Source organism: Populus trichocarpa, chromosome 5 (assembly GCF_000002775.5).
Source record: "Populus trichocarpa isolate Nisqually-1 chromosome 5, P.trichocarpa_v4.1, whole genome shotgun sequence".
Taxonomy (NCBI): domain Eukaryota; kingdom Viridiplantae; phylum Streptophyta; class Magnoliopsida; order Malpighiales; family Salicaceae; genus Populus; species Populus trichocarpa.
Window position 1 is genome coordinate 8,131,186 of NC_037289.2, and position 25,583 is coordinate 8,156,768.

The 25,583-nt window shown below is 33.3% G+C and overlaps 4 protein-coding genes across 5 annotated transcripts; 3 read left to right on the forward strand and 1 right to left on the reverse strand.

The window, feature by feature from the left end:
- The first annotated feature begins 3,075 nt into the window (after positions 1-3,075).
- Positions 3,076-7,031, forward strand: LOC18099177 (protein ALTERED PHOSPHATE STARVATION RESPONSE 1-like). Its single transcript, XM_052452850.1, has 4 exons — positions 3,076-4,221; positions 4,387-4,589; positions 4,802-5,025; positions 5,868-7,031. The coding sequence occupies exons 1-4, from the start codon at positions 3,543-3,545 to the stop codon at positions 6,658-6,660; spliced, it is 1,899 nt and encodes a 632-aa protein (XP_052308810.1). The 5' UTR covers positions 3,076-3,542; the 3' UTR covers positions 6,661-7,031.
- Positions 7,032-9,249: 2,218 nt separating this feature from the next.
- On the forward strand, positions 9,250-12,520 carry LOC18099178 (protein NUCLEAR FUSION DEFECTIVE 4). Its single transcript, XM_024601199.2, has 3 exons — positions 9,250-9,886; positions 10,929-11,767; positions 11,876-12,520. The coding sequence occupies exons 1-3, from the start codon at positions 9,557-9,559 to the stop codon at positions 12,345-12,347; spliced, it is 1,641 nt and encodes a 546-aa protein (XP_024456967.1). The 5' UTR covers positions 9,250-9,556; the 3' UTR covers positions 12,348-12,520.
- A 509-nt stretch (positions 12,521-13,029) lies between these two features.
- LOC18099180 (calmodulin-lysine N-methyltransferase-like) lies at positions 13,030-16,211 on the forward strand. Of its 2 annotated transcripts, XM_024600999.2 has the most exons (3): positions 13,040-14,762; positions 15,264-15,499; positions 15,913-16,211. In XM_024600999.2, exons 1-3 carry the CDS (start codon positions 14,689-14,691, stop codon positions 16,023-16,025), a joined length of 423 nt encoding a protein of 140 aa, XP_024456767.1. In that variant the 5' UTR covers positions 13,040-14,688; the 3' UTR covers positions 16,026-16,211. The 2 variants fall into 2 exon arrangements, 1 of the variants encoding a protein (XP_024456767.1); XR_002981806.2 differs by lacking the exon at positions 15,264-15,499 and having other exon boundaries at positions 13,030-14,762.
- Positions 16,212-18,744: 2,533 nt separating this feature from the next.
- On the reverse strand, positions 18,745-20,707 carry LOC18099181 (thaumatin-like protein 1). The gene is made up of 3 exons (XM_006383031.3): positions 20,169-20,707; positions 19,420-20,080; positions 18,745-19,192 (listed from the first exon to the last, which is right to left on the reverse strand). Exons 1-3 carry the CDS (start codon positions 20,242-20,244, stop codon positions 18,952-18,954), a joined length of 978 nt encoding a protein of 325 aa, XP_006383093.1. The 5' UTR covers positions 20,245-20,707; the 3' UTR covers positions 18,745-18,951.
- Positions 20,708-25,583: the final 4,876 nt, after the last annotated feature.

A 25,583-nucleotide genomic window follows, 5' to 3' on the forward strand; every position in this document is an offset into this window, starting at 1 on the left:
GATTAAAACTTAAGATAAAAAGGCCTCATAAAATGATCTCAAGTGCATGGCTTGGATGGGCTAGTTTCTAGCCTAAAACACAAAAGGCCAAGCACGGGTGGGCCTACAAGGTCAACCTGTGCGCCTAACCTTCTTTTATTTTATTTTTTTAAAAAAAAACACACACACACAGAGGTCATCCAACTTTATTTCTTTGAAATCGGTCTTTCCAAGTTACATCATAATGATTTTATGTGTTGAGATTTATTTATTCTCGCATGCTCTCTCGAATGCAAAGTATTGAGGAATATTTCGATGATAAATTAAAGATACTATGAAATAGAAATTTAGATTATTGTTAAGGAAAAAAATTAAGACAACAATGATCAAATTTTACACAAAAAAACACAAAATACACCTTATTTTCATTTTGACATGCAAAACGCCAATTTAGTTCTTGAAGTTTCAGCTTATGTATTATTTGATCACTATTATTTTGTCATTTTATATTTTGGTCCCAAATTGTTTTTTATTTCAGTCCCTAGATGTCAAGAAAGGAGAGAAAAAGTCATTAAAAAATATTAAAAAAAAAAAGCTTGGATGGACCACAATTTGGACACCAAAAAGAGTCAATTTTGATATTAATTAATGTGTTTGTCTTTGCAAGAAAATTTCAATAAAAATAGTGTTATTTTTTAACCATGCTAAAAAAAAAAAATCAGAGTCTGTAAAAGTATTTTTTATTAATATAATTTTTTTAAAAATTATATTTTAATGTTGAAAATAAATTTACCGTGATTTAAGATATTTTTAAAGTGTTATAATGCAGAAACAAGTTAAATAATGGAATTTAGGAGTACAAAACCTTGCGCCGCAATTTTTCTATTATTAGAGGTGACTGGAAAAATGTCCCAAATATTCACTCTTTCAAAAATAAAATATAATATCGAAGGTTATTGAAGGGTGTTACCAGCCTCGTTTGTCGATTAATGTGTAAGAATTTTGAGAAGCGGATTGTCCAGATAACGAGATTCCACGGTCGCATTTCCCTGAGAAAGTCCAAAGGTAAATATATGGTATGGTATAATTCAATTCCCAATGCAAACTGAATTCTGCCAAGGGATTCTTTTCACAGATACAAGCTCCATGAACGACACCGTCCAGCTGCATTGTTTTTAGTATAAATCTCCAATCAACCTACAGTTAACAGACCCGAAATAAGATCTAACCCGACAATAATACCAAGTTGTCGGGTCATGAAAAGTCGTCACATTGACTATTTATCAACAAAGTGGATTTGTTTTTCATATTCATTAAATTTCAGGGATGGATTTGCAAGAAATTTCTTTTTTTTTTTTTTTATTTATAAAGATAATAATCCTAATATAAGATGATTTGTTTGAAACTTAATTGAAAACGTAAAATATTAATTAATATCAACATGCGAGAAACTGGTTGAAAATATTCTGATGGTCAAAACTAAAAACTAAAGAAAATTAACAAATATAAAAGAAACAAATTAAGAGATTGGCTTTTCTGCTGTTCATCATTCTTTCTCTCATCTTATTGTTAATCAATGCCATTGTTTATAGCCAATCTCTTCATTCTTAGTCTCTGAGATTTTGGCCTTCTCCTGTTTTTATCAGTTAACTTATTTATTTTCAATTATATCCTTATTGATTATGTTGATATAAATCTATTTGTTGTTATCGATTTTGATTTACATTGTCTTGCATGCCCAATATGTCATTAAATATTCCAATGTTATATTCAAAATCAATTTTACAAAATTAAATTTCAAGTTGTTCATAAAACTGAATTTCAAAGATCAAGAATCAAAATTGATATTTGACAAAAAAAATTCAATTCGTTAATTGTTCCGATTACGTGGAAATGTTGTTTTGATCCCTCCAATTTAACTCTTTTTATTATTTGGTCATTGTTCTTTAGGCTTTAATAATTCGATCTTTTAGTTTATTTTTTTTATTTCAGCCCCTGGATTTGAGAAAAAAATTAAAGTCACCACAAAAAAAATAGAGAGAGAAAACTTTTAATGACCAAATTCTAACTATAAATAAACTATGAATTTAATGTATTTGGATTTGTTTTGAGAGGGGGACTTAATGAAGATGGTTTATACCTTCAATAATGTCAACAAAGGTAGACTAGGATTTGATTTTTTTTTCATTTCATTTAATTTTGATTTTTTTTGTTCAATTAAATCATGTTTTGTTATTCAAAATTGGGTTTTAAAGGTATTTTTATATTTTTGGGTAAAAAAATAATTGAAATTTAAGTTTTTTATATATAAATACTTAAATCCTGATTTTTTAGTCACTAGAGCCATCTATGATGATTGAAAAATGTTACAAAAATATAAGATGTGTCATTTGCCCAAGCGAATATAGTGTCGCACTATTTTAAAAAATATATAAAGAAGTTGAAAAAATATCATCTATTTTTTATAAAAAACACAAGTGCGCGGATTTTTTTAAAGAAAAATTAGAAGGATTAATTTTTAGTCATTAGAATATTTTTTGGATATCCAGAACTACACTTTGGTAATGTCATTTATATCAGTTTGATATTTATTTTATTAAGTAAAATAAATATAAGGGTCTTTGTAATAAAATGGAATGATTTATATAACAAAAATTATTTCTAAATTAATGATAAAATAGTCGACATTTCTGTTTCAATTTAATTTTATAAATACTTTAAACAGTATGATTAAATTTAATTCTATAATTTACTATTTTATTATAAATATAAAATTATAATAAATTATCAATTAAATTCAAATATATATAAATCGAATTCAATTCATTCCGGTTCCAACTCCTGTTAGTTAATACTACCACCATTTATTACTCTCTCTCTCTCTCTCTAATATTTGAACCGATAGCCATTCAAGTCCCTTTATGACCGTTGGAATCTCAAGTTACCAAAACACCCTCCATTGTCTTTCCTAAGCCAAATCATATGGCAAATTTGGCAATTTACAACCATCAAGAATCTCAAGAGAATCTTCTCAACATGGCCTCCCTGCTAAGCCCAGCTAACAATTCGGATGGATTGTGTCCTGCATGCTGGAGGGTATGTTGTAGCTACTTAAAAAAATCTAGAGGGGCATTTTTCGACTCTTAAAATCTTAAATATAAAATTACTTGGCTGGCTCTTCGCCCAATGTTCATTGTCTTGGAACACTGTTCCTCCACCACCTCAACGAAACCAAAGTATATCCCAAACCTAGGAACACGCACGCAGACAGATTACAGTGTTTGACAGAGATTGGCAAGAAGCTTAGACGGGGCGTTTTGAAAATAACCTTATTGTGTGTGCGCGTTTTCTTTGGAGATCAAATAGTAATCAATGACCATGAAAGACCATCCAATATTGATCAAAGTACTGTAAGATCTCCCACTCTTTTACTTTCGAAAAGTGCTTTACTTTCCCTTTTTCCTCCAAATCAAGAACCCGATAACACCACCTGAAGAGTAAAGACTACTTGATCTAGAGAGTGGACAGAGACAACAACAAGAGCAGGAAACAACGACAGCAACATGGGCTGTTGTTACTCAAGAATAGAGAGAGAGGAAATGGTGTCAAGATGCAAAGCAAGAAAGAGATACATGAAACAATATGTTAAAGCAAGACAATCGCTTTCTGCTTCGCATGCAATGTACATCCGTTCACTTCGTAGTACTGGATCAGCCCTCCTTCAGTTCTCCAGCAATGAATCAGACCACCACCTCCGCCTGCCACCCATTCACCCCTCTCCACCACCACTTCCACCCACCCCTCCACCACCTCCACCACCTCCAATGAGTCCAAGTTCAGACACCTGGACGACCACCACCACCACAACCGCCGCCTCTCCTCTTCCCCCGCCTCCTCCGCCTCCGCCAGTGGCGGGGTCGGGTTGGGATTTCTGGGACCCCTTTGTCCCTCCTCCGCCGATATCAGTGGAGGGGCAGGAGTGGGAGGAGGTGACCACCACCATCACGACATCGGAAATGGTGGCGGTTGCGCCGCCTTCGGTAGCTAGTCGGTTTCCTAAAGAGAACGCTAGTGGAAGTGGAAGTGAGCTTGCTATGGTGGTTTCAAGAAATAGCAAAGATTTAGTGGAGATCATTAAAGAAGTTGATGAATATTTTCTTAAAGCTGCTGATGCTGGCGGTCAACTTTCTCGTGTTTTAGAAGTCTCGAGCCCTAACTTGTCAGCAAGACAAGGCAAAGGAGGTTAGAGTAGTTAGTCTTCGATTTGTTAGTTTTATACATTTGTTTTATTATAGCCCCATTTTCTTGTTTTGACTTTGTTTGGTTAATGAGAAAACTAAGTAAAACAAGGGGGAAATCAGAAATGAGTTCTTTGTCTTTTATTCGATTTATTTGTTGATGTTGCAGGTAGAGTTTATAATTATGGATGCAATTTGACTAGCCCATCATCGTGGACATGGGGTTCAAGCCCAAAACTTGATGGGTTTGGAAAGATGAGTGAAGAAATGGTGGTTAGTCATGTAGGAAGTGGGGGTGTCGCTCATGTTAGCCACTGTTCCACTGTGGAGAGACTATATGCTTGGGAGAAGAAACTATTCATAGAGGTCAAGGTATGGCCCTTATGGATCATATTTTGTTTGTAGGCATATTTTGTTGCTTACACTTTGGATTATCTCTGATGGTACTTGGTGAGTCAAAAAGCGTAAAAAAAGTTGGGCACTGGCTATCCCATCACTATATATCTATTAAAAGATGATATTCTATGTTATGTATTAGCTCTTTTCCCTTTTGATTTATTTGAGACATTATGTTTGTTCTGTAGAATGCTGAGAGTTTGAAAATTGAGCATGAGAAGAAGGTGGCATTGCTTAGGAAGCTAGAGGCGAGGAGGGCTGACTATGTAAAGACGGAGAAGATCAAGAAAGAAGTAGAGAAATTGGAGTCCCAAATGATAGTTGCTACTCAGGGCATTGAAACTACCTCTGCTGAAATCATCAAATTAAGGGAGACAGAGCTTTACCCTCAACTCCTTGAGCTTGTGAAAGGGTTAGTATCATCTTTTGTTTTTGTATTAGTACTTTTTGTAAGCCCATGAGCTAGCTGCTTTTAAGAGCTGAAGCAAGTAACAAGAAACCCCAAAGTTTTCATGCGATCCTTGTTACATCATTTCCCATTCCTAGGGAGAGTATTGCAGTGCAGAGTTTTACTTTGGATTTTTGGCCATGGAGAGTTTTTGCTTGTATATATTGCAATACAGAGTTTTACTTTTGACTGCTTTTAATGGCTTGTTTTCCGTGCATTTTCAAGTAAAAAAATCGATTTTTAAAAAACACAACACCCATGAACAAGCTACCATACTTTCAAACAGTCATTTTGTCTCTCTTGTTTGCTTTTGTTTCAAAGAGATAGGGTTCTAACTGTGCTATGTACGATGGTTAAGGGGGGCTATGACCTCAATTGTGTTGGCAAGGAAGAATCTTGTGGCAGTGTACTTCGGGGAGGTGCTCACAGATAAACGGCCCTGATTGATGTGGGCTTTAAGTCAACAGTGTGTAATTATAGCTCTCCTATGGTGGGGCTGGTAGCAGGTTGAAGTATACCAACCTTGCAAATCTTTTGCACTGTGTCGTTATATCCTTGCAATCTCGCAAAACTAATACAATTTTTCCACTATTAAATGGAGAGCAAGCAATCCAAATAAATACAGTGATGAACAATTTTAGGTTTTAAGGTCTGTAGAGGACATGGGCTTAATAAACATCCTGCTGAATTGACGATAGTAGCCTAATAAAGCATCCTGCTAAATTATCCTGATGTAGTTTATTGAATTCATATATGAGGTGTAAGCTTCACATTAGATGCTTTAAAAGTCCTCTGTTCCTCTGCAGTTTAATGTGCATGTGGAGAGGCATGTACGAGTCACACCAGGTCCAGACACACATTGTTCAGCAGCTCAAATATCTCAACGCTATCCCATCTACTGAGCCGACGTCAGAGATTCATAGACAGTCGACTCTCCAGCTTGAGCTTGAGGTCCAGCAATGGCACCATTCATTCTGCAATGTTGTCAAGGCTCAGCGGGACTACATCCAGTCCCTCACAGGCTGGCTCCGGCTCAGCCTTTTCCAGTTTAGCAAAAACCCAATTTCCAGAACCAGTCAGGAATCAAGAATTTACTCCCTTTGCGAAGAATGGAACCATGCAGTTGATAGAATTCCTGACAAAGTGGCATCAGAAGGAATCAAGAGCTTCATAACAGTAATTCATGCTATTGTAGTTCAACAAGCAGAAGAGCATAAGCAAAAGAAGAAGTCAGAATCTGCATTCAAGGAGTTTGAGAAGAAGGTTGCTGAGCTTAGAGCTTTGGAGAGCAAGTATGGTCCGTATTCAATGCCTGAAACTTCGAGCACAATACGCATCAAGGACCCAGTTACGGAGAAACGAGCAAAGGTTGAGATCTTGCGGGCAAGGGCAGAGGAAGAAAAGAGTAAGCATGAAAAGTTGATTAGCGTAACAAGGTCAATGACATCGAATAATCTCCAGATGGGATTCCCACATGCTTTTCAGGCAATGGTGGGTTTTTCGAGTGTGTGTATGAATGTTTTTGAATCGGTATACAATCAAGCCAAGAATGCTGACCAGGAACATGATGTGAAGAGAGAAGAACTAGATTTAGGATAAAGAAAATATTGGTAATTATTATCCTGTATATATAGATTGAAGCCTGGAAAGATTTTGCATTATTAAACCTCCAAGAGATGGAAAAATTATCCTGGTCCAGCAAAGGTAAACTTCATGAGCACAAATGGAGGGCAGCAGGTAGATCCTTGGTGCAGTTTGTGATTGGAGGCTTTGAAAGGTAATGGAACTGGAAGCTTTGTATTAGGGTTTTGAAACCAGTATTGTTAATCTATCATAGGAGAGAGTGTGAATGCATGGTTTTGAAATTTCCTTCGATCTGATTTGGAAGCACAGAACTGTTAATTTTGTTGAGTGTTTAAAGGGCGACTTATTTCTTGAATGAGAATTCATGCATGGTTACGATCTTTTCATCCCTGTCCCAAATTCAACAGAGGGCTTGTCCTGGATTAAAAAGAAAAAGAAAAAGAAATAATACGATTTAACTTGGTATATGAGGGAGGAATTGGCACCAAGCTTCTTAAAATCGCGTGTAGACTAGATTTTACAGGTTAACATATTTATTGTCTAAAATCATGTAAAAAAATTGAAAAATAATAAAATTGGACTAAATTCTTGTAAAAACGTGATTTAACTATTGATTTTATAATATCATAATGATTTCAAATTTTCAATTGTTATCTTTTACTTTTATATTTACTCACTAACGTATAAGCTCGTAAGCACCAGGAAGCGCTTGAATTAATTCATTGATTTTTTCTTTAATCAATAGTTTATGAATAAAAAAAATATAATCTTGTTTAAACCCTTTCTAACAAATAAAATATTATGGGATAAAAATTTAAAAATTTCTATTTTGTAAGGATACTCTGAAATCTAATTCACTATATGTTTATATATACCTAAATATCATAGTTTTTTTAAATAAATTTACAATATTATGATTTCACTTAAAAAAATCTTATAACTTGTCTAAGATATCATCTAACAAGAAACAAGACTTTAAGATAATTTTTTTTTTACTTTAAGTTATTTGATTCATTCGTTTTAATTCATACAAAAACCTCCAATTCCTTATTGATCCATTTTAAAAAATAAACTATCTGACTAGCGGTGAATCGTAGGTCAAATAACTAGTAATACACTAAAAAAATACGTTATTTTACTAGGTATTGCTGTTCATTTACATGATTTCATTATGAATGGCACATTTCAAGTAACAATGCTTTTTTTTTTCTTTTTTCATTGAATTTCTTTCTTCTATTTTTATTATGTGCTGTTTGTGATATTTTACTTGTTGATATATTTTTTTCTCTTTACATATTCTTGACAACTCAAAGTGTTTGATAAAATCTTAGAATTAAAATAGAGGTCATTTTGATGAAATATGATTTAAATTTGTTGTGCAAAGAACAATTCAAACAAGAAGGACAAAAAAAGAAAAAAAAAGAAAAAGGAGAGGTTGTTAACTCATGTTCATCCAAAGATTCTCCATTTTCTTATTTTTGTTTCATTTAAGTTTAGTATAATATGTTTTGGTCATAAACTCCATTTTATTTATATATGTTTTAGTTTCTAAGTTTAAAAGAGGGATGACTAAGTTGTTAGAAAATGAAGGAGATAAAGAGAATATAATCTGTTAGCTATATTCTAACAAAAAATAAATCAATTTTGATGTCAATACGTTTCATTTTATGAGAGAGGTTTTCATTGATATGTTTTAAAACTCTCATCTTGTTAGAAAAAATAAATTGAGGCTCGAGAATTTTTTTTTACTCGGTTTAATTTTGAATTTTTCATTGATTAAAGGTTGTATTAAGGTTAAAAATGGGTTTATCAAGGCTTTTTAGGGTAATTCTTAGATGTTTTCAAGTGAAAAATAATTAAAAAATAGATTTTAAAGGTATAAGAACCTATCATATGTTTTGTTTTTTTTTTTAAATAGGACAGACACTTATTAAACAAAAAAAAAAATTCAAGCAAGCTTGAACTTGTAAGCCCAGACACTAATAACTTTCTTTATATTAGGCCAGTGTGATAGCCCATCTAAGCATGATACTTGGTTTTTTTTATGCAACTCTGTGGTTTTTTTTTTAATTTTAATTAAAATTCATTATAAATAAAATAATTAAAATATTATTCCAATTACATATCATTCAATTTTACCTTTATATTCAAATAAGATTATAGCATTTATTTTGATAATACTAGCAACCATTTCATTAATTATTATATATAAACCTAATATGCAGAAAACATTTTAATTTTTTTTCATCATAAAACTTATTAAATTTAATAAAGATAATCACCTAACTCTTGTATTTCTCTTGTATTTTTTTTATTTTTAAAAAATACTATTATTATTTAAGCATTGTTTCACAATAAAAAAGTTTGATATGGTCCACGACGTATCGTAGGTCACAGATCTAGTTTTAGATAAGCCTGCTGATTTATGACAAAAATGGAAATGGTTGGCGCATGAATCGTAGGATTCACTTGGTTTAGGAAGCCGTATAGATGAGCTCTGGTAGGCCTTGTTCTCATCCACTCCTTCGATTTTGACAGATCCTTATTGTTTATACTTTCTCAAAACACCCGTCTGCGTTGCTTGTGGCCCTCAACTAAATTTGATATCCATCAAATTAACATAATAAGTGTTTTTTTTTCTTGATCTACAGATATTCACAAGGTCCCAGTAGCCCAGCTTAAGCTGGCAACATTGCTTTCACCTGTTTTTAAAAATATTTTATGCATGAGCCACCATTGATCTGGTCTTGTAACACCAGTTGCGGAATTGTAAAACCAGGGTCTAACCAAGGATGGCTCTTAATGAAAGCAAAACAAGAAGTATTTATTGCGATAGCTCAATCCCACATGGAGTTCAAACCCAAAGCAAATACTTCAAGCTCTCTCTTGTTCTTCTGCGCTATTCTTAGTCATGTGTCCATTGTTATCTCCTGCATCTCCTGCTGGAAAATGGTTAGGATTTGTTACTGCAATATGGGTGCAGGCAAGCTGCGGTAACAACTACACCTTTTCCAACTACTCAGATGCTTTAAAATCAATCATGGCTCTTACTCAGCTGGAGCTCAATACTCTATCTGTTGCTAAAGACGTTGGAAAGGCCTTTGGTCTATTGTCTGGCATTGCTTCAGATCGTTGGTCAACTTCTGTAATACTCCTTATTGGATCATTTGAAGGGCTCATAGGATATGGAGTTCAATGGCTTGTTGTTAGCCAGCGTATCCATCCTCTTCCTTACTGGCAGGTATTCAAAGCATTTACCATAGCCCATGTAAAGATTTTATTAATATTTTTTTGATTAGTTTTATATAAAAAAAATTTGTAATTCTTGATTGAGTATCAAAAAATTTTGAAAATTTGTATGAAGCCTTCTAATATGATACTTTACCTTGGGTTAAAATTTCAGAATTTTTAGAGAAATTCAGAAATATTTTGATAAAAAATCACAATTTGACCAGTTTTACGTTATTGGACGTAATTTTCAATTCAACCATCAGATTGAGCTGAAAATTTACGAGGGATCTTAAAATATATTGAATAAAATCTGGTTAAAATTTTAGGATGAACGGAGCTTGGTAGTGCTAGAAAAAGAAAAGACCGTCAAATAAAAGTAAAACGATTCATTAATGGTAAAATGGTTATTTGCCATTAAAAAATAAAACAAATAATTTTATATGTTATCGATTGGGCAGAAGCAGAATAGGAAAAGAAAGAAAAGAAAAGGCAAGAGAGAAAGAGAGAAAAGTAAGGGAAAAACATTAAAAAAAAAATCCAAGGAAAAAGAAAAGAAAAGTGAGAGAATAATCTTATAAATTTACAAAGTCTAACTTATAGAACACTAATCTAAGGAAGTATCAAGTGAAGGAAGAAAGAATTGAGAGAGAAAAAAAATTTAATTACTTTGTTTTTCAATTGATATAAGATTGTGATTTTATCCCGGTTGAGGGGTTGTTACAATATCGATTCAGATTCAATTATAAATGGATTATAATCCACAAAACATCGAAAGATATAACTTCACTAGTGGGTTTATTTTTACTTTCATTTTAATTTTATGTACTTTCAAATTTATTTTTTAATATTTTAAGTAATGTATTTGAATTTAAATTTTACTATTAATTTCAAAAATTTATGTATATGAGTTAATAATTAATATTTATAATAGCTCAGGATAGAAAAAATTCTTGGCTCCGCAGTTCATCTAGTTGTAGTGTCACAGGGTCATCAATCCTTTCGAGCAAGTGCGCTTCATAACCAAATTAACTAATGTTTGTTTTCTGCTACAGATGTGTATATTTTTGTGCTTGGGAGGCAACAGCACAACATGGATGAACACGGCAGTTCTTGTAACTTGCATGCGGAACTTTCCAAAAAATCGCGGCCCCGTCTCCGGAATCCTGAAGGGTTATGTAGGACTCAGCACAGCAATATTTACTGATATTTGCACAGCTCTTTTCTCCTCCAATCCTTCTGCATTTCTCCTAATTCTTGCTATTGTTCCTGCTATCATTTGCCTTGCTGCTATTCTTTTCCTCCGCGAAACCGCATCTGCTGCTGGTCCTATAGAGGAAAAGGAAGAAGCCAGATTTTTCAACATCTTTAATGCCATTGCCATTATAGCAGCTGCCTATCTCTTGGCATTTGACATCACTGGAAATCATGGTCATGTTGTCTCCCTTGTATTTGTTGCAGGACTAATATTCCTTCTAGCAAGTCCATTATTTGTTCCTTTATATTCGGTTCTGTTGAAGCTTAAGTCCAATTCGGATACTGAGCAGCAGATTAAGGAACCATTACTTGTTGGCCCAGAAGATTCACCAGCAAAGGCACAGAAGCCAGAGCCAGCAACAACAGTCAGTGTTGAAGTGGAGAATGCTGGAATCAAGCAACGACCAATGATTGGGGAGGATCACACAATCATCGAAATGATACGGACATATGATTTCTGGGTTTTGTTCATATCATTCCTCTGTGGTGTGGGTACTGGAATGTGTGTAATGAACAACTTGGGGCAGATGGGCCTGGCTCTTGGATACATTGATGTATCCATTTTTGTTTCTCTCACCAGCATTTGGGGATTTTTCGGACGTATTATTTCCGGTCTGGTATCAGAACAGCTCCTCTGGTATGTTTTTGTCACTCTCTATTTCAGTTTCTGCACTCCTCACATTTCGAACTTCACAGTTCAGCTTTTGATATTTCACATATCCATCATGTTATTTGCACTTTGCAGGAAATTTGGGACACCAAGACCTCTATGGAATGCAGCTTCTCAAGTCCTAATGACACTAGGATTTGTCATCATGGCATTGGCCTTGCCCGGATCTCTATATATTGGTTCAATCTTGGTTGGAATATGCTATGGAGTTCGTCTGACCATTACTGTCGCAGTAGCCTCAGAACTATTTGGTCTCAAATATTATGGCTTGTTATACAACATTCTCATTCTTAATCTTCCACTGGGTTCTTTCCTCTTCTCTGGCCTGCTTGCTGGTTATCTTTACGATGCTCAAGCCGCTAGAAGCCCTGCTGGTGGTGGCAATACCTGTGTTGGTCCCCATTGCTATTTCCTTGTCTTCCTGATAATGGCTCTTGCCTGTGTTATTGGGTTTGGGTTAGATGTGCTCCTAGCAATTAGAACAAAGAAGGTATACTCCAAGATTTACACAGACAGGAAATTTAGTCCAGCTTCAACAGTTGCTTAGGGATTGTTTATCAATCAAAGATTTATTGTTTAGTAACTTCAATTTTTAGATGTCCAGCTGGTAAAGTTTGTTGCTTGTTGCTGTACTTCTCATATCACGTTTCTTGGATTAAAACATTTGATTTTTGTATCAAGTGGTATTTGGTTTTTTAATCCAATCATGTTTTTTAATTATTATTTTTATTTTTAATTATTATTTTTATAATTTTGGATGGTTTTAATGTAATAATATCAAAAATAATTTTTTTTTTATTATATGTTTGATCAATTTTCATTCCTATAACCAAAATATCCATTGCTTGCCCCTAAATTCAATTGTTGCCAAGGGTAAAGTATATTTTGGTTCTGCAATTTTAACAGTATACTCCTTCAGTTCCTATGGTTTCAAAATTTTCAATTTCAAACCTAACATTTTAAAAAGGCTTTGACTTGAGAATACAGGTGAAAATGAGGCTTTCATATTTTCACTAGAACCTTAATTAAGGATTTTGTATTTCAAGATTTGGATTTTGCATCCATGATAGCAGCACTGTGGTTTATGTAAATATAAATTCCAAAAAAAAAAGAGAAAATAAATTCTATTCTTGTAAGCATTTACACTGAATAAGGCATGAACATGCATATTGGGTTATACTCAAAATCTTTATTAGAAAATTTTAAATAGTTTTGAATTTGATACACGAAAGTTAGGGAGATGATCTTTTTAATCTATAAAACAAAAATGTTATGAGTACTAAAAATAAAAACAAAATAAGGTTGAAGGATCAGAAATGTGAGTATCCTGAAATATAACAAAGGAGCCAACTTGGTTAAAAACAAGAATGAAATGGAAGCCAGAGCAAATACAAAACCATCATCTCTCACTCTCAGATGGGCAATCTTACGCCAAGCCCTTCCTTCTTCGCAAATCCCATGAAAATCCTGGTGCTTCCTTAATCTCTCCCAACACGTCAATTATGACATGTTTTTGTAACTTGATTAGTTTTTGTAGCTTGTATGTTAGTTTGGGACAATGTCGAAAACCAATTATTTTGCAGATAATCAATCACCCAGTGCTATCAAGCGAATTTCTAGAAAACCCATCTAGGATTTAACTTGATACCAGGCCAAGCAGTTGAAGACCATGTCAATGAAGAATCAAACTTTATAGATGTTTGCATTTGTGGAGTTCATCATTTATTCAGCTTCTTCAAGAATGTTGATTTTAAGATAAGTTTATCATTTATACAGATTCTGGAAGACACTTTTGATAGAACATGGTTATGTGGTTACATTTGATTTCATAATGGCAGTTGATATGCACCACAATTGCTAGTTGTTTAACACGGTTTTGGATTGGTGGGAAGACTGAAACTTGAATGCTTGTGGGAGAAAATTTAAATGGCATGAGCATCTTCTTTGTTATCTTTGTTACTTTCACTATAAAGGTGTTGTTATCCAGGTCAGTGGCCATCTGAAGATGTCCTTTCATATTTTTGCTTGTCACATGCAGACATGTTCAGATTTCATGATAAGTTAGGTTAACTTGGTAAGATATGATGTGGGAAGTTTAGATGGTTGAATCTTTTCTAAACCTAAGGCAGTGGCGTGCTATTGTCTGATTGGGGTTATTCATTGAATAAGAGTCATAAGAAGATTTCATGTCTGTACCACATTGAAAAATTAACATGTCAATTGGAAGCATGTACATAGATTGTGGAATTGAAGTCTGTTTGCATTATCTTCTGAGAATTTCAAGTTGCCCATGATTCAATATATACTTGTTTAGATTTCAGTTAATGTTAAGCTCTAAGTTTCTCAAATTGTTAGTGATGAGCCTAGAATTGGTTTCAAGGCCTGCTCTAGTAATCAGAATATGAATCAGGTTGGACGGTCTTCATCCTGGGCTAGCCCTTGCTTGCATCTTCTTTAAGATTTGAAGTTATTGTAAACATTTACTTTCTGTCATTGAGATTCAAGATGTCTTACATTGTTTTGTATTTTCTCATTTATAAAAAGAAAGGTTATTTTGAAGATAACAATAGTGCTTTTGAATAAAGTTTAAATATGTTTGTTTTTGGTGTGTCAATTAGAGATATAAGGATGCATAAGTCATCACATAGCCATATCAGAGGCTTAGCTCTTTGGTTGTTGCCGGTCATTAGCTTTGCAATGGGAACATCAGTTTAGAACTAAATTTTTGTTGGGTTGCTGGGTTATGATTCAAAACTTTTATATTCACTTTGAGTATGAGCGTGGCATTGCTCCACTTTCTCTTTCTCTTTTATGTTCTTTGACATCCAGACATTCAGCATAGCATAGATGCCAGCTCCACAGCATTTGGCAATACAGAATTGAAGAGTATGACATTGCATTGGGATGAGGAAGTAACTTATAATATCTCCAACACTTTTGATGTCATAGTTGCCTGTGACTTGTTAGTTATGTTTCTGTTAACTTTCTGTTTCAATTATTTATGCTGCATGTCTTACCTTCCCATTTTTTTAAGTCAAGAATCACTAAATTTGGATCAGTAAATCTTATACTCAATGGCCACCAAATTTTTTGTAACTGTAATGTATTCTTGGATACATTTCTACCTTGACAAAACTAGAGTGGCAGTCATAATTTATCCAAATTATTTATCCAAATTGTGTCAATACCTCAATTCACATCCTGTTATCCACCTGACCAGTGTTTTTTTTTTCCCAACAACAAAGTTTAAATCAAATGCTTGATGCAATCTGATGAGGAATTCTTGTGTCATTGACAATTTATTATCAGTCCGAGGCTGTCTAGATTCATAAGTTTTCTTCACCAGTTGGCAAAAGGTGCCTGCAACCATTTCTAAATGCACTTATACTAATATATGGCTAGCACACACTGATGTGTTTTCTCCTTTTCCTGCTAAACTCGTCTCGTCTTCTTCTATACTCAGTAAATGGATGTGCCATTTGACAGCACCTTTTTTTGAAGAGTTCCACAATGCCCTTGCTTGTACCGTCAAACTCTTGTTAAGAAATTCTGGGCCTTTGGAAGCAATATTCTTTAGCCCTAAAAGAGGAGATACGTTGGACAAACTCCTAAAGAAAGTTGAAGAAAATGGGCTGAATTTCTCTATTATAGAGAACTGTGACTCTGAAGTTTGGAAGTGTCATCAAGGTTTTATGGCCGGTGATCACGACTCCTGGCCCAGCTATGAAAAGCATCATTGCTACCCATTATTTGTTAGAATACATTATAAACTCTCGCGGCCTTTTATTTTTCGTTCGTATCCAGTATTTTTAGGTAAAGGGTACTCCATTTATCTGTGTCATGCAGCAAAATATGTAGAGGACTTTTTTAACTTGCTGGATGCAGTATATTAGCCTACTATAGTGGCGGGTCCGAAGTCCCCTATATTGTGCAATCCTAGGAACTAAATTGTGTAGGTCTGATTGGTTGATGATTCGCCAACTGGAAAGCAAAGCCTGGAGATGCCGTTTTTAATTATTATTATTATTATCTTGGCTTAACATAAAGATGCTGTTTTTGATTGGTTTTAGTTGCTTCTTATGATTTCCTTTTTGAACTTACTTCTGCTATAGGTGAGGGCATGAAGCTTTTGACAAAAGATTCCTTATCTTCATCTGAGCATCAACATTACTTTGAAAGTATCTACGTATGGCTGTCCCTGACTAGACAAAGACCGTCTGCGTAGAGGACAATCACAAACAGCGCAAAAGCTATACGATGCTCTGTGGATCAAATAAACTAACGTTTATTGGAGGAATGGAACTGCTTGCTTTTTAATATTGTGGCACATACTGTGTATACAGAGTAGAGAAATGAACATGCCATGACTTGAATTCTTATCTATCGCAGTGAAGTAACTGCTTTCTTGCTCTTTTGAGGTCTTGCTCGTTTTTCATTCTCTCTAGTTCCCCCCTTCCATGAAAACCATTATTCTTCTGGATCTATGAATTTTGCATTTTCGAGTTTGGTATAGTTATAACCCTTCTTTAGTTTGCATACAAGCTCGGTCATGCTTGCATTCCTGCTATTTCTCCTTGCCTTTTTGAGACTGTAGGCTGGGGATCATTTAGTAAGGATGCTCTGGTCGGATGTAATCTTTCTTTCCTAATGTCTTAATAATGCATCATTCGGCAACCTTTACATCTTGAAAAGCACCCTGGAAATGCAGACCAATCTTCTCTTATCTTCAGGAAAAAATAAAGTTGGATACGTTGGTGTGGCTCCACCACACAAGTTGGTTAAGCATCACATCTGATGTTCTCCGAGCGCTAATCTACAATGGCCTATGGGCGGCAATTTGGATCTTACTTGTATTGGCTTCTTCAGCTTTTATTTCCTTCCCTAATAATTGTGATGCCCACAAATTCTCTTTTTATAGGACCATGCAAGTTAGCCTGATCGATCATCACATATATTTTGCTGTTTGATAGCAAATCTCCACTTCCGTTGTCCAATCATCTATTTTGCAATCTGTGACATCTCGCCAGTTCTTGAAAATAAGGGTGCAATGCAAGTGCTACTTGTCTAAGAAATGTTGGGATTTAATGTCAAATCTCTAGGTCAGGAAGCTACTATCCATTTGAAGCAATTTTCTCAACATCTTCACCCGGCTTGGTCCAACGGGCTGACCCGAGATCTTAATCAAGTTTTAAATAGTCTTTATATGTTTTTAATAAACCTCCAAAAAAGTTAATTTATGAATACTTAGCTTTATAAATTTTTTTTTCAATTTTTTTATGTGGAATAATTATATTTCTAGCCTATTTATTGAGTCATATATATCTTATTTATTGAGTAATATAAAAACCATTTGCCCTATCAGTCGGGTAATATTGCAACTCAAATTCTTCACTGTTTTCTCTGAGACCTAAAAGGAAATCTTTCAAAAAAGAAAGCAAATCTTTAGTTGCTGACTTTGTACTGCTGAAATGCGACTATTCGTCATCAATCTCTCAACGCAGTTCAAGAACGTCATGATATGATTGTTCTTCGACATCATAGTTCCTGAGGGCGTCCATCATTTACCTTAAAATACACTGAGCACCTTATGTGGTAACGGATTATTTATAAATATATTTACATAATGTATTTTTTTATTATTTAAAAATTATTTTTCATATTAATACATTAAACGATTTAAAAATATAAAAAAATTAATTTTAAATAAAAAAATCAAATTACCATGGTGCCAAACACACTATAAGACTCACTGTCACGAAACAAGGTTATCAGCATCCCAAACCCAGAGAGATATTTGCAGATTTTGCTTTCCCGTTGCTTCTTAGTTAGTTCATTTATTTACTTTATGTAACCTGATTCATTTTGCTTTTCAACTTTATTACTTCATTTTATATGCATTTTATGCATATAAATCTTCTTTTTTTTTTATATATATATATATAAAAAAACCCCACCTTTACTGGTTCTTGAATATCAAAATCAAGTTTCTTTCCTATCATGTGAGCCATTCATTATGTTATTTTGTCAAGGTTATTTAAGAGTATAGTAACAGTTGTTTTTTAAAGTGTTTTTTATTTTAAAACATATTAAAATAATATTTTTTTTATTTTTTAAAAATTATTTTTGATATTAGCACATCAAAATAATATAAAAACATATTAATTTAAAACAAAAAAATAAAAAAATTTCAAATTTTTTCAAAAATATTTTCCAACCGCAATGCCAAACACTTTATCCCGTTCAGATCTCGTATTATATGCTATTAGATCATGATTTTATTTATATTTATTTTTTAGAATTGGAACTCGTACTTCCTCGTATTCTATACATGGATTAATGTACCCACAAGATATTTATTTCTTAAATTTAATATAATATGATGAGAAACCAACTTATTTATTATCTTAACCAAATGTTAAAAGTACCTAAATAAAGCTTAAAGCAAAAAAATAAATAAAAGAAAAAGAAAAATAAGAAACCTAATTACTTTTTTCAACTGCAAACAAATTGCCAGGCATGGGATTCCCGTAAAGTGGCCCTCCACTTCGAATATTTTTTTCTAGTATTCACGTCAACAATAAAGGTTGTCCTTTTTGTCCACAACCTCAACCCACAAAGACTCTTTCTTTCTTTCACTTTCTTGTATTTTTTTTTTTTTTTTAATTTAGGCTATATGACAATAGAAACGGCAAGAAAGATTATATTTTTTTAATATAATATTTGTTTTTTAAAGTATAATAATAGTTATGAGTGTGATAATGATTGCTTTTTAAATTATATTTTACTTGAAAATATATTAAGATAATATATTTTTTTATTTTTAAAAAATTATTTTTGATATTAATCATCAAAACGATAAAAAATATTAAAAAATTAAATTTTTTAAAAAATATTATTTCTACCTCGTTACCTAAAATACAACCACAAGATCCCGGAACAGAAAATAAAAAAAGGAACACATTATATTTCTGAAATATAACTAATATGCTTTACGGTACATATTCTAAACACTAAAACATGTGTTTAACACTAAATATGCTGAATTTGGAGGATGGGAGTTTTTGCAATCTGGGTTTCGTCAGCTTTCTCAATCGGTCTCCATGTTACTGATTCTCAGCTGAACAGCTTGGAACGTGAGAGACAAGTAGCGACTACAGGTGAGAGTTGGCAAGAATGAGAGATGTGGCCAAAACTAATGCAAATTGGAGAACTAAAGAATGGTGGGTTTGGGTTCCTGTTGACTCTCCAATGGCCAAACTTGCCAGCCATGAACTTTGTAATTCAGCTTCCTGTGCTGAGGATCCGGTGACCGTCCCTCCTATCTCTGTCCCTGACCCACCAATGGCTGCGCCCCCGATTGCTTGTGGAGACGCATCACTTGAAGACTTTAGACTGCAACAAGAAGAATATATTCCAAATTAATCAAAACGTCATATCCAATCATAAACATAAATTAATTAAAATATCCAATCATGAACATAGATTACTTAAAATACTTAAAGCAGTCGCCGCCTGTTTATTAATTGTCACGGAGCAGACTCACATAAACAGACAAGAATCGTGAACGATTATCCAATTGCTTTCAATAATTCTCCAATAGCAGATAATAACGATTTTACCTATGGAAATTGGGGCAGAATGTGATGGTGTAATCTGCGCCTGTACATGTAAAAGTGCTAGTCGCATCATCGTATGCGTAGCTATACGACTTCGGACAGGCACTCTTGAACACTTGAGAATACATGGAAGGCTTGCAAGATGCCGGTGAGTTGTACTCGCCGCTGCAGCAGTACTCAGGCTTCCCAAATGCCTCACAGGCGCTCCTACAAGCACTGCCGCCCTCAGTTCTCAGCTCCGTCGGGCACTTCCTATTAAGGTCCGTGACACACCCTGTCGACGCGCACTCCCCTGAACCCCCACTCACTTCTACAATCATTGGCAAATTGTATCCATCAACAAGACTAACATCATAAAAATCCTGGGAGCCTGAGCCCAGAGTGAATTCAGCTAAAGTGGCAGGCGGTGTGGCTCCTGCACCATTGCACTCCACTTGGCCAGAGCCACAGTCTGCAGTAACACAGGAACCATGGCCTGAGGAGTCGAAATTGCAGCCTGTTCGGCCCCAGAAGCGACCAGACCAGCCTGTTGGGGCTTGGAAGGAGCGAGAACTACCTTTCCTAAGCTCAAAGCCAGTGCTATCTAGTTCTGGACTGCCTAGGATTCCTGGCCAGACTGAGAAATCACATTTGTTAACAAATGTGAATTTAGCGCCTGAAACACCTGAAAAGGAAAGCATGAACAAATCTTCTCAGCACTTAATTTAATGTAGTTTCAATGCAATTCAGGAAATCAAACCAACTTTCTTTACCTTCAAAAATGAAGAGCAGGCTTAGGAAAGCAGCACAATAATGGGGGTGATTTTGTGAGAATGAGAGTAAATCCATTTGAGCTTTCTTTCTCTCCTATGTTCTGATAGAATCAAAGGACAGTAACAAGAATAGGGTGGCCTTTGTTTTGACTGAGAGAGATGAAATTTTGCTATTTGTACTAATAGTAGAAAGATTAGCTCAATTATTGGCAATGGACTAATAAAATTTGGTGATACATTTCTCGGTGACAAGTAAAGAAAGGATCAATTAAATAGGAAGGAGCAGAAGAACAATAGCCAGGACAGGTTTTTTTGCTTTGATAGATGGAGGATGAATGCAAGAAATGCTTGTGATTACCACCCATAAAACCTCCACTAAATTTGGCTAATCACCCACACCTTCACTTTCTTTTTTTTTTGTTTTTTAAAAGAATGGATGACGGGCGGCTAAGCTAGGAGTGGTGGAGAATCTCAATCATCAGTCATGCACTTGTTCCATTTTCTTATTTATTTACAAAGAACTATTTGCAAAGCAGAGAACAAAAGACACATCACTAAATAGTCACTACAGGGATCCTCACCTACCATTTAAGGCCTTAGTTCTCTCTATTTTCTCTTGCTTTGTGTATTTTTTTTAATTAATGCGGGTGTCCGGGCCAGTTTACATATACCTCGACTAATTTTACGGATCTTAAAGTTAATGACCATGTAAGTCTCCAATAGTCCAGAGATTTGTGAGATTCAAACTGATGATCTCTAAAAAATAAATTTATAATCTTACTAATTAACCAGTTGACCTTTAGAGAGCACCAGTTGCTCTGTACTCTTACTTGGCTCAGTGTTGACAAATAATGAATACGATCATGACCCAGAAAATTTGATCTTTGCTACAAGAAATGTCAAACAAACCTGCAATGAGTCTGTGGAGGAGAAAAAATTGCCAAGTTACCCAAGATCTTCTCTCCCCACCTCTTGTTCAGCTTTTGAAGATAAAATGAACCAACTAGGAGCTTGGCTTGACCCAAAGCTCGGGTCAGGTCGCGAGCCAGGTACTTATCCAATTTTTTACTTTAAAAAAAAATAAACCTAAATGATATTTTAATAAAAAAAAGCAAGTCTTTTCATTGATCTACCCCAACCAGTTCTACTTCAATTCTAGTTCTTTTATGTATTCACGAGATGACATGTCCGCCCACTGCCACGGGCTTATAAAACAAATGTACTTGATAGTGTTATAATTGTGAACCAACGCTAGATAAGTAATAAAAACTAAAAGTATGATGGAGCTAATATTTCATTATAAAAAAAAAATGTATTGGTGATAAAAAACTTAGAGACTGAATAAAATGATTTGTAGCAATTCACAGTGTTTTGTGAGGAAAGATACAATGCTTTCGCCACATAATTTAGCTTTTCTGTTAATAAAAAGCAAAAAAAATTACAAAGCTAAATTCTCTACCAACTTAATATTAAAAACAAATCGACAAAGATAATTTTGGAAGGAAAAAACACCCATGAGAAAAAACGTTGTAGCAATTGATAATGTTTTGTGATGAAAACTACAATGCTTTCCTCAAAAAAATCGACAAAGACAATTTTAGAAAAAATCATAAAAAAACAATTTAGAGAAATACTGTAGCAATCCACAGTGTTTTGTGAGTAAACCAACAACGCTTTCCCCATATAATTTAGTTTTATTGTAATTATAATTCTTAACCAACTCAATATTAAAAAAAATCGACAAAGATAATTTTGGAAAAAATCATAAAAACAATCATGTGAGAGAAAAATAAAATCGACAAAGATAATTTTAGAAAAAAATATCCCAAAAAAAGAAAACACAAAAAACACAAAACCATATGAGGAAAAATTGTATCAATCCATAGTGTTTTGTGAGGAAAGTTATAGTGTTTTCCCCACATAATTTAGTCTTACTTGTATTTACTTGTAATTGTAATTCTTAACCAGCTTAATATTTAAAAAATAAAATTGATAAAGACAATTTTAGGAAAAAAAAAACATAAAAAAATCATGTGAGAAAAAACATTGTAACAATCCACAGTAATTTGCGAGGAAAGCTACAATGCTTTCCTCATATATTGTAACTGTAATTCTTAACCAGCTCAATATTAAAAAATAAAATCAAAAAAGATAATTTTGAAGAAAATCATAAAAAAAAACCATGTGGAGAAACACTGTAGCAATCAACAATATTTTAAAGAAAAAAAATTACAAAACTAAATTCTCAACAACTCAATATTAAAAAAATAAAATCGACAAATATAATTTTAAAAAATAAAAAAATAAAATAGAAAAACCATGTGAAAAAACACCATAGCAATCCACAATATTTTAAAGGAAAAAAATTACAAAGCAAAATTTTTAACCAGATCAATATTAAAAAAGTAAAATTGACACAGATAATTTTGAGGAAAAAAAAAGGAAAGTGAAAAAACAAAAAAAAAAGTAAAAATAAAAAATAAAACATGCACAAAAAATAAAACAAAAAAGTGAAAAAAATAGCAATACATTATTGTAATCCACAGTGTATTGGGTGTGGGTGAACAGTGAATTCCCCACATCTTTTAGCTTATTATTTAATATCATATCATATCGTATACATGAATAAATCTAACTGTGAATATTTAATGTATTCATATCATATTATATAACTGAATATTTATCAAGGGCATTAAAAATTAACAATAATAACAAAACTTCGTTTTTAGATATTTGGAAATGCCTTTATATTTGTATTTAACTTCACGATCCTTCATTTTACAACTTCAATATTTCTCACTACAAGAAAATTAAAATATACTGATGGAATATTATGAAAGCATATAGTAAAGATTCTGTCCGCTTTGAAAAATATCATCAGAATTAGCAACAAGATATTATTGTCAGAAAATACTTGTTAATTTTGTCAATAACTTAGTTGATATTTTGCAATAGCGATAGAATTGTCGATGAAATATTCATGTCTAAAAATCAATTTTTATCGCTCATTTTTCATCAAAAATTCTATCGTTATTTATTTTCTTGATAGAGTTTTTCGTTGCCTATTCCGTTGGTAAGCTGCTACACATTCTATAAGTTTTACAAAAAGTTTTAAAATGGGTGCAAGATTTCCGGTGAAAATACTAATGGAATAACTTTTTCATTGGCGATTCCATCAGAGATTTTAAATATTATTTTTTTGTTATGATCCCTAAGTCAACAATTGCTTGCTCATAATAAACCTACAACAATAACAAAAAAACATTTTTGAAGATTGACTTATACAAATTTCACAATGAATAATGCTAAATGGATTACATAGACCTATGAGTTTTCACAATTGAAATATTTAAGTAGCAAATTTATATAAATAATACATAATAATGAGATAGGTAGAATTTCATGCACAAACATTAAAAAAAAGAAAAGAAATGAACACTACATTAAAATTCAGCAAGAAACCATTAAAATTCCAATTAAAATACAATCAAATCAACAATGTAAAGTATATATACTTGATATAACACATCAGAGGTGCTAAAAAAGGTAGAGAGGGAGGAAAAAAACCTGAACTACAAGGTCATGGAGGGGAAAGGAAAAAGTACGTACACCATAATTGCATTTAGTTGAGCCCAATATATCTTATTTTGTTGTAGTATTTCTGCTCTCATACTCTTCATCTCAATAATAATTGTTCATGAATACTTTTCTGCACAATCTCATCAAAGTCCTGTAATTTATAACTTGGGCTAGAATGTGGTGTGCCTGTAGTTGAAATAGTGCGGTCCGCCCTAAGTTCCCAGGCTAATGTCGTGGGTAAATCATAAACCTGATTTCTAACGGGTTCATCACTATAAGAGTTTCCAACCATATTTGAGGATCGAAAGTGTCATCGCTAACTTTTGCAACCATGTTGGTGTTAATAAAATACAAAAAGTTAAATTTCTAAATTCAATTACATTTTATATTGTTGATGCAACTAAACAATCTTAATTGCTTATTTACTATCAAAATACTTACAACTAACGCTTTTTGCTCTTGTATTAACACATGTTTTCTCTTTTTCCCATATCCCTTTCTTTATATTAGTTTCCTCGTATAACTCAATTTGAGTCGGTTCTAACTTAAGCTATTTTTTCTGCAAATTAAATAATTTGTTAAAAGTCTTATTGATAAACACATAATTAAAACTTCAAGAAAAATAATAAAATATATAACAATGAGCTCTTACTAGGTATTTTACATGATGGATAAACCGAATCACTCTTCCAGTGTGCTTGCTTATTGAACCATGAGATTTTTTATTTTTATTTTGTGAATTGGATATTGAGTGCGTTGTAAATTTTTCTTAAACCAAATTATAGATAATTATTTATCTAACCTTAACATTTTACCACCAAGCATCTGTCATATATATACATCCATTCATTATAGTTATGAAATTGACTCCATTGATACAAAGGTTATTCAAATAACCACTTTATCGCAGAAATGATGAAACAAGCAGCTTTAATATTGATAAACTTGAAATTCAATTTAAGAAATTCATTTTCATATAATTATAAAACTTAAAATAACTGAATAATTTCTTTTGATGAACCAAAATGAATTGACCAAAAAAAGAGGGGAAGTTTTTAGTTTAGAAATGAACGTTTAATCCTCGCGTGCTTTAGCCACTAAGAAAACTTGGAAATCAAGAAATGTTTTTAGGTTACTTTGCATTGCTTGTCAAGGCTTTTCTTTTAATGTTACTCTTGCTTTCTAGTACATTTGTAGCCGTAAGCAGGTTCTGGTTATTTCCAAGAATTTATAGGTGCGGACCTCTCTCTCAACCTTTGTTTTTTTCTTGCCATCTTGCAAACCAGAAAAAATTAGAATACCAGGACTGATCAGAGTTGTAAATAAGTGCAAAAAAAAGGAAAAATAATAATTATTATTTTCATTTTCTCCTCGTACGCCTTTTCATTTCCAGTTTACTACGGTGTTCTGCTTTGCATTGTTACAAACTAGACTTTTGTTCTTCGGATTTATATGGGATTTCTTGATGTCTCGCCTTTTTTTGGTGTATTGGATACACTTCGTTACGACTGAGCTCATGAAAATACATTCTTGTAGACCTGTTGCGGCTGGTCTGAGCATGTTTGGTGCTGAAACCATTCTCACTCAGAAACAAGATTTGCTGGGATTATAAGAGACTTGACTGCTTTTGTGTTGATAATATTGCCTTGAATCTGATGTTGTTGTTGTCTATCTTTGGCTATATAATTTGTTTTTATTGCAATGCATTTCTTGCGAAAATAAAAAAGAATTCATAAACTTAATATATCCTAATTCTATTCAAGAACAGAAACACGTGGATGTGGGACCAACGTGGAAATAGACAATTGGAATCCGGGCCCATGTAACACCAAGCCA

Bases quoted from the DNA above. Each gene is read 5' to 3' on its own strand.
- LOC18099177 (XM_052452850.1), top strand. From the start codon at position 3,543: ATGGGCTGTTGTTACTCAAGAATAGAGAGAGAGGAAATGGTGTCAAGA. The intron at 4,222-4,386 runs GTTAGAGTAGTT...TTGATGTTGCAG, and splicing joins AGCAAGACAAGGCAAAGGAG to GTAGAGTTTATAATTATGGA. The intron at 4,590-4,801 runs GTATGGCCCTTA...TTTGTTCTGTAG, and splicing joins AACTATTCATAGAGGTCAAG to AATGCTGAGAGTTTGAAAAT.
- LOC18099178 (XM_024601199.2), top strand. From the start codon at position 9,557: ATGTGTCCATTGTTATCTCCTGCATCTCCTGCTGGAAAATGGTTAGGA. The intron at 9,887-10,928 runs GTATTCAAAGCA...TTTCTGCTACAG, and splicing joins ATCCTCTTCCTTACTGGCAG to ATGTGTATATTTTTGTGCTT. The intron at 11,768-11,875 runs GTATGTTTTTGT...TGCACTTTGCAG, and splicing joins GTATCAGAACAGCTCCTCTG to GAAATTTGGGACACCAAGAC.
- LOC18099180 (XM_024600999.2), top strand. From the start codon at position 14,689: ATGACATTGCATTGGGATGAGGAAGTAACTTATAATATCTCCAACACT. The intron at 14,763-15,263 runs GTTAGTTATGTT...TTCTATACTCAG, and splicing joins GTCATAGTTGCCTGTGACTT to TAAATGGATGTGCCATTTGA. The intron at 15,500-15,912 runs GTGATCACGACT...CTTCTGCTATAG, and splicing joins TCATCAAGGTTTTATGGCCG to GTGAGGGCATGAAGCTTTTG.
- LOC18099181 (XM_006383031.3), bottom strand. From the start codon at position 20,244: ATGGATTTACTCTCATTCTCACAAAATCACCCCCATTATTGTGCTGCT. The intron at 20,081-20,168 runs GTAAAGAAAGTT...TTTCCTTTTCAG, and splicing joins CCTGCTCTTCATTTTTGAAG to GTGTTTCAGGCGCTAAATTC. The intron at 19,193-19,419 runs GTAAAATCGTTA...TTCTTGTTGCAG, and splicing joins TTCTGCCCCAATTTCCATAG to TCTAAAGTCTTCAAGTGATG.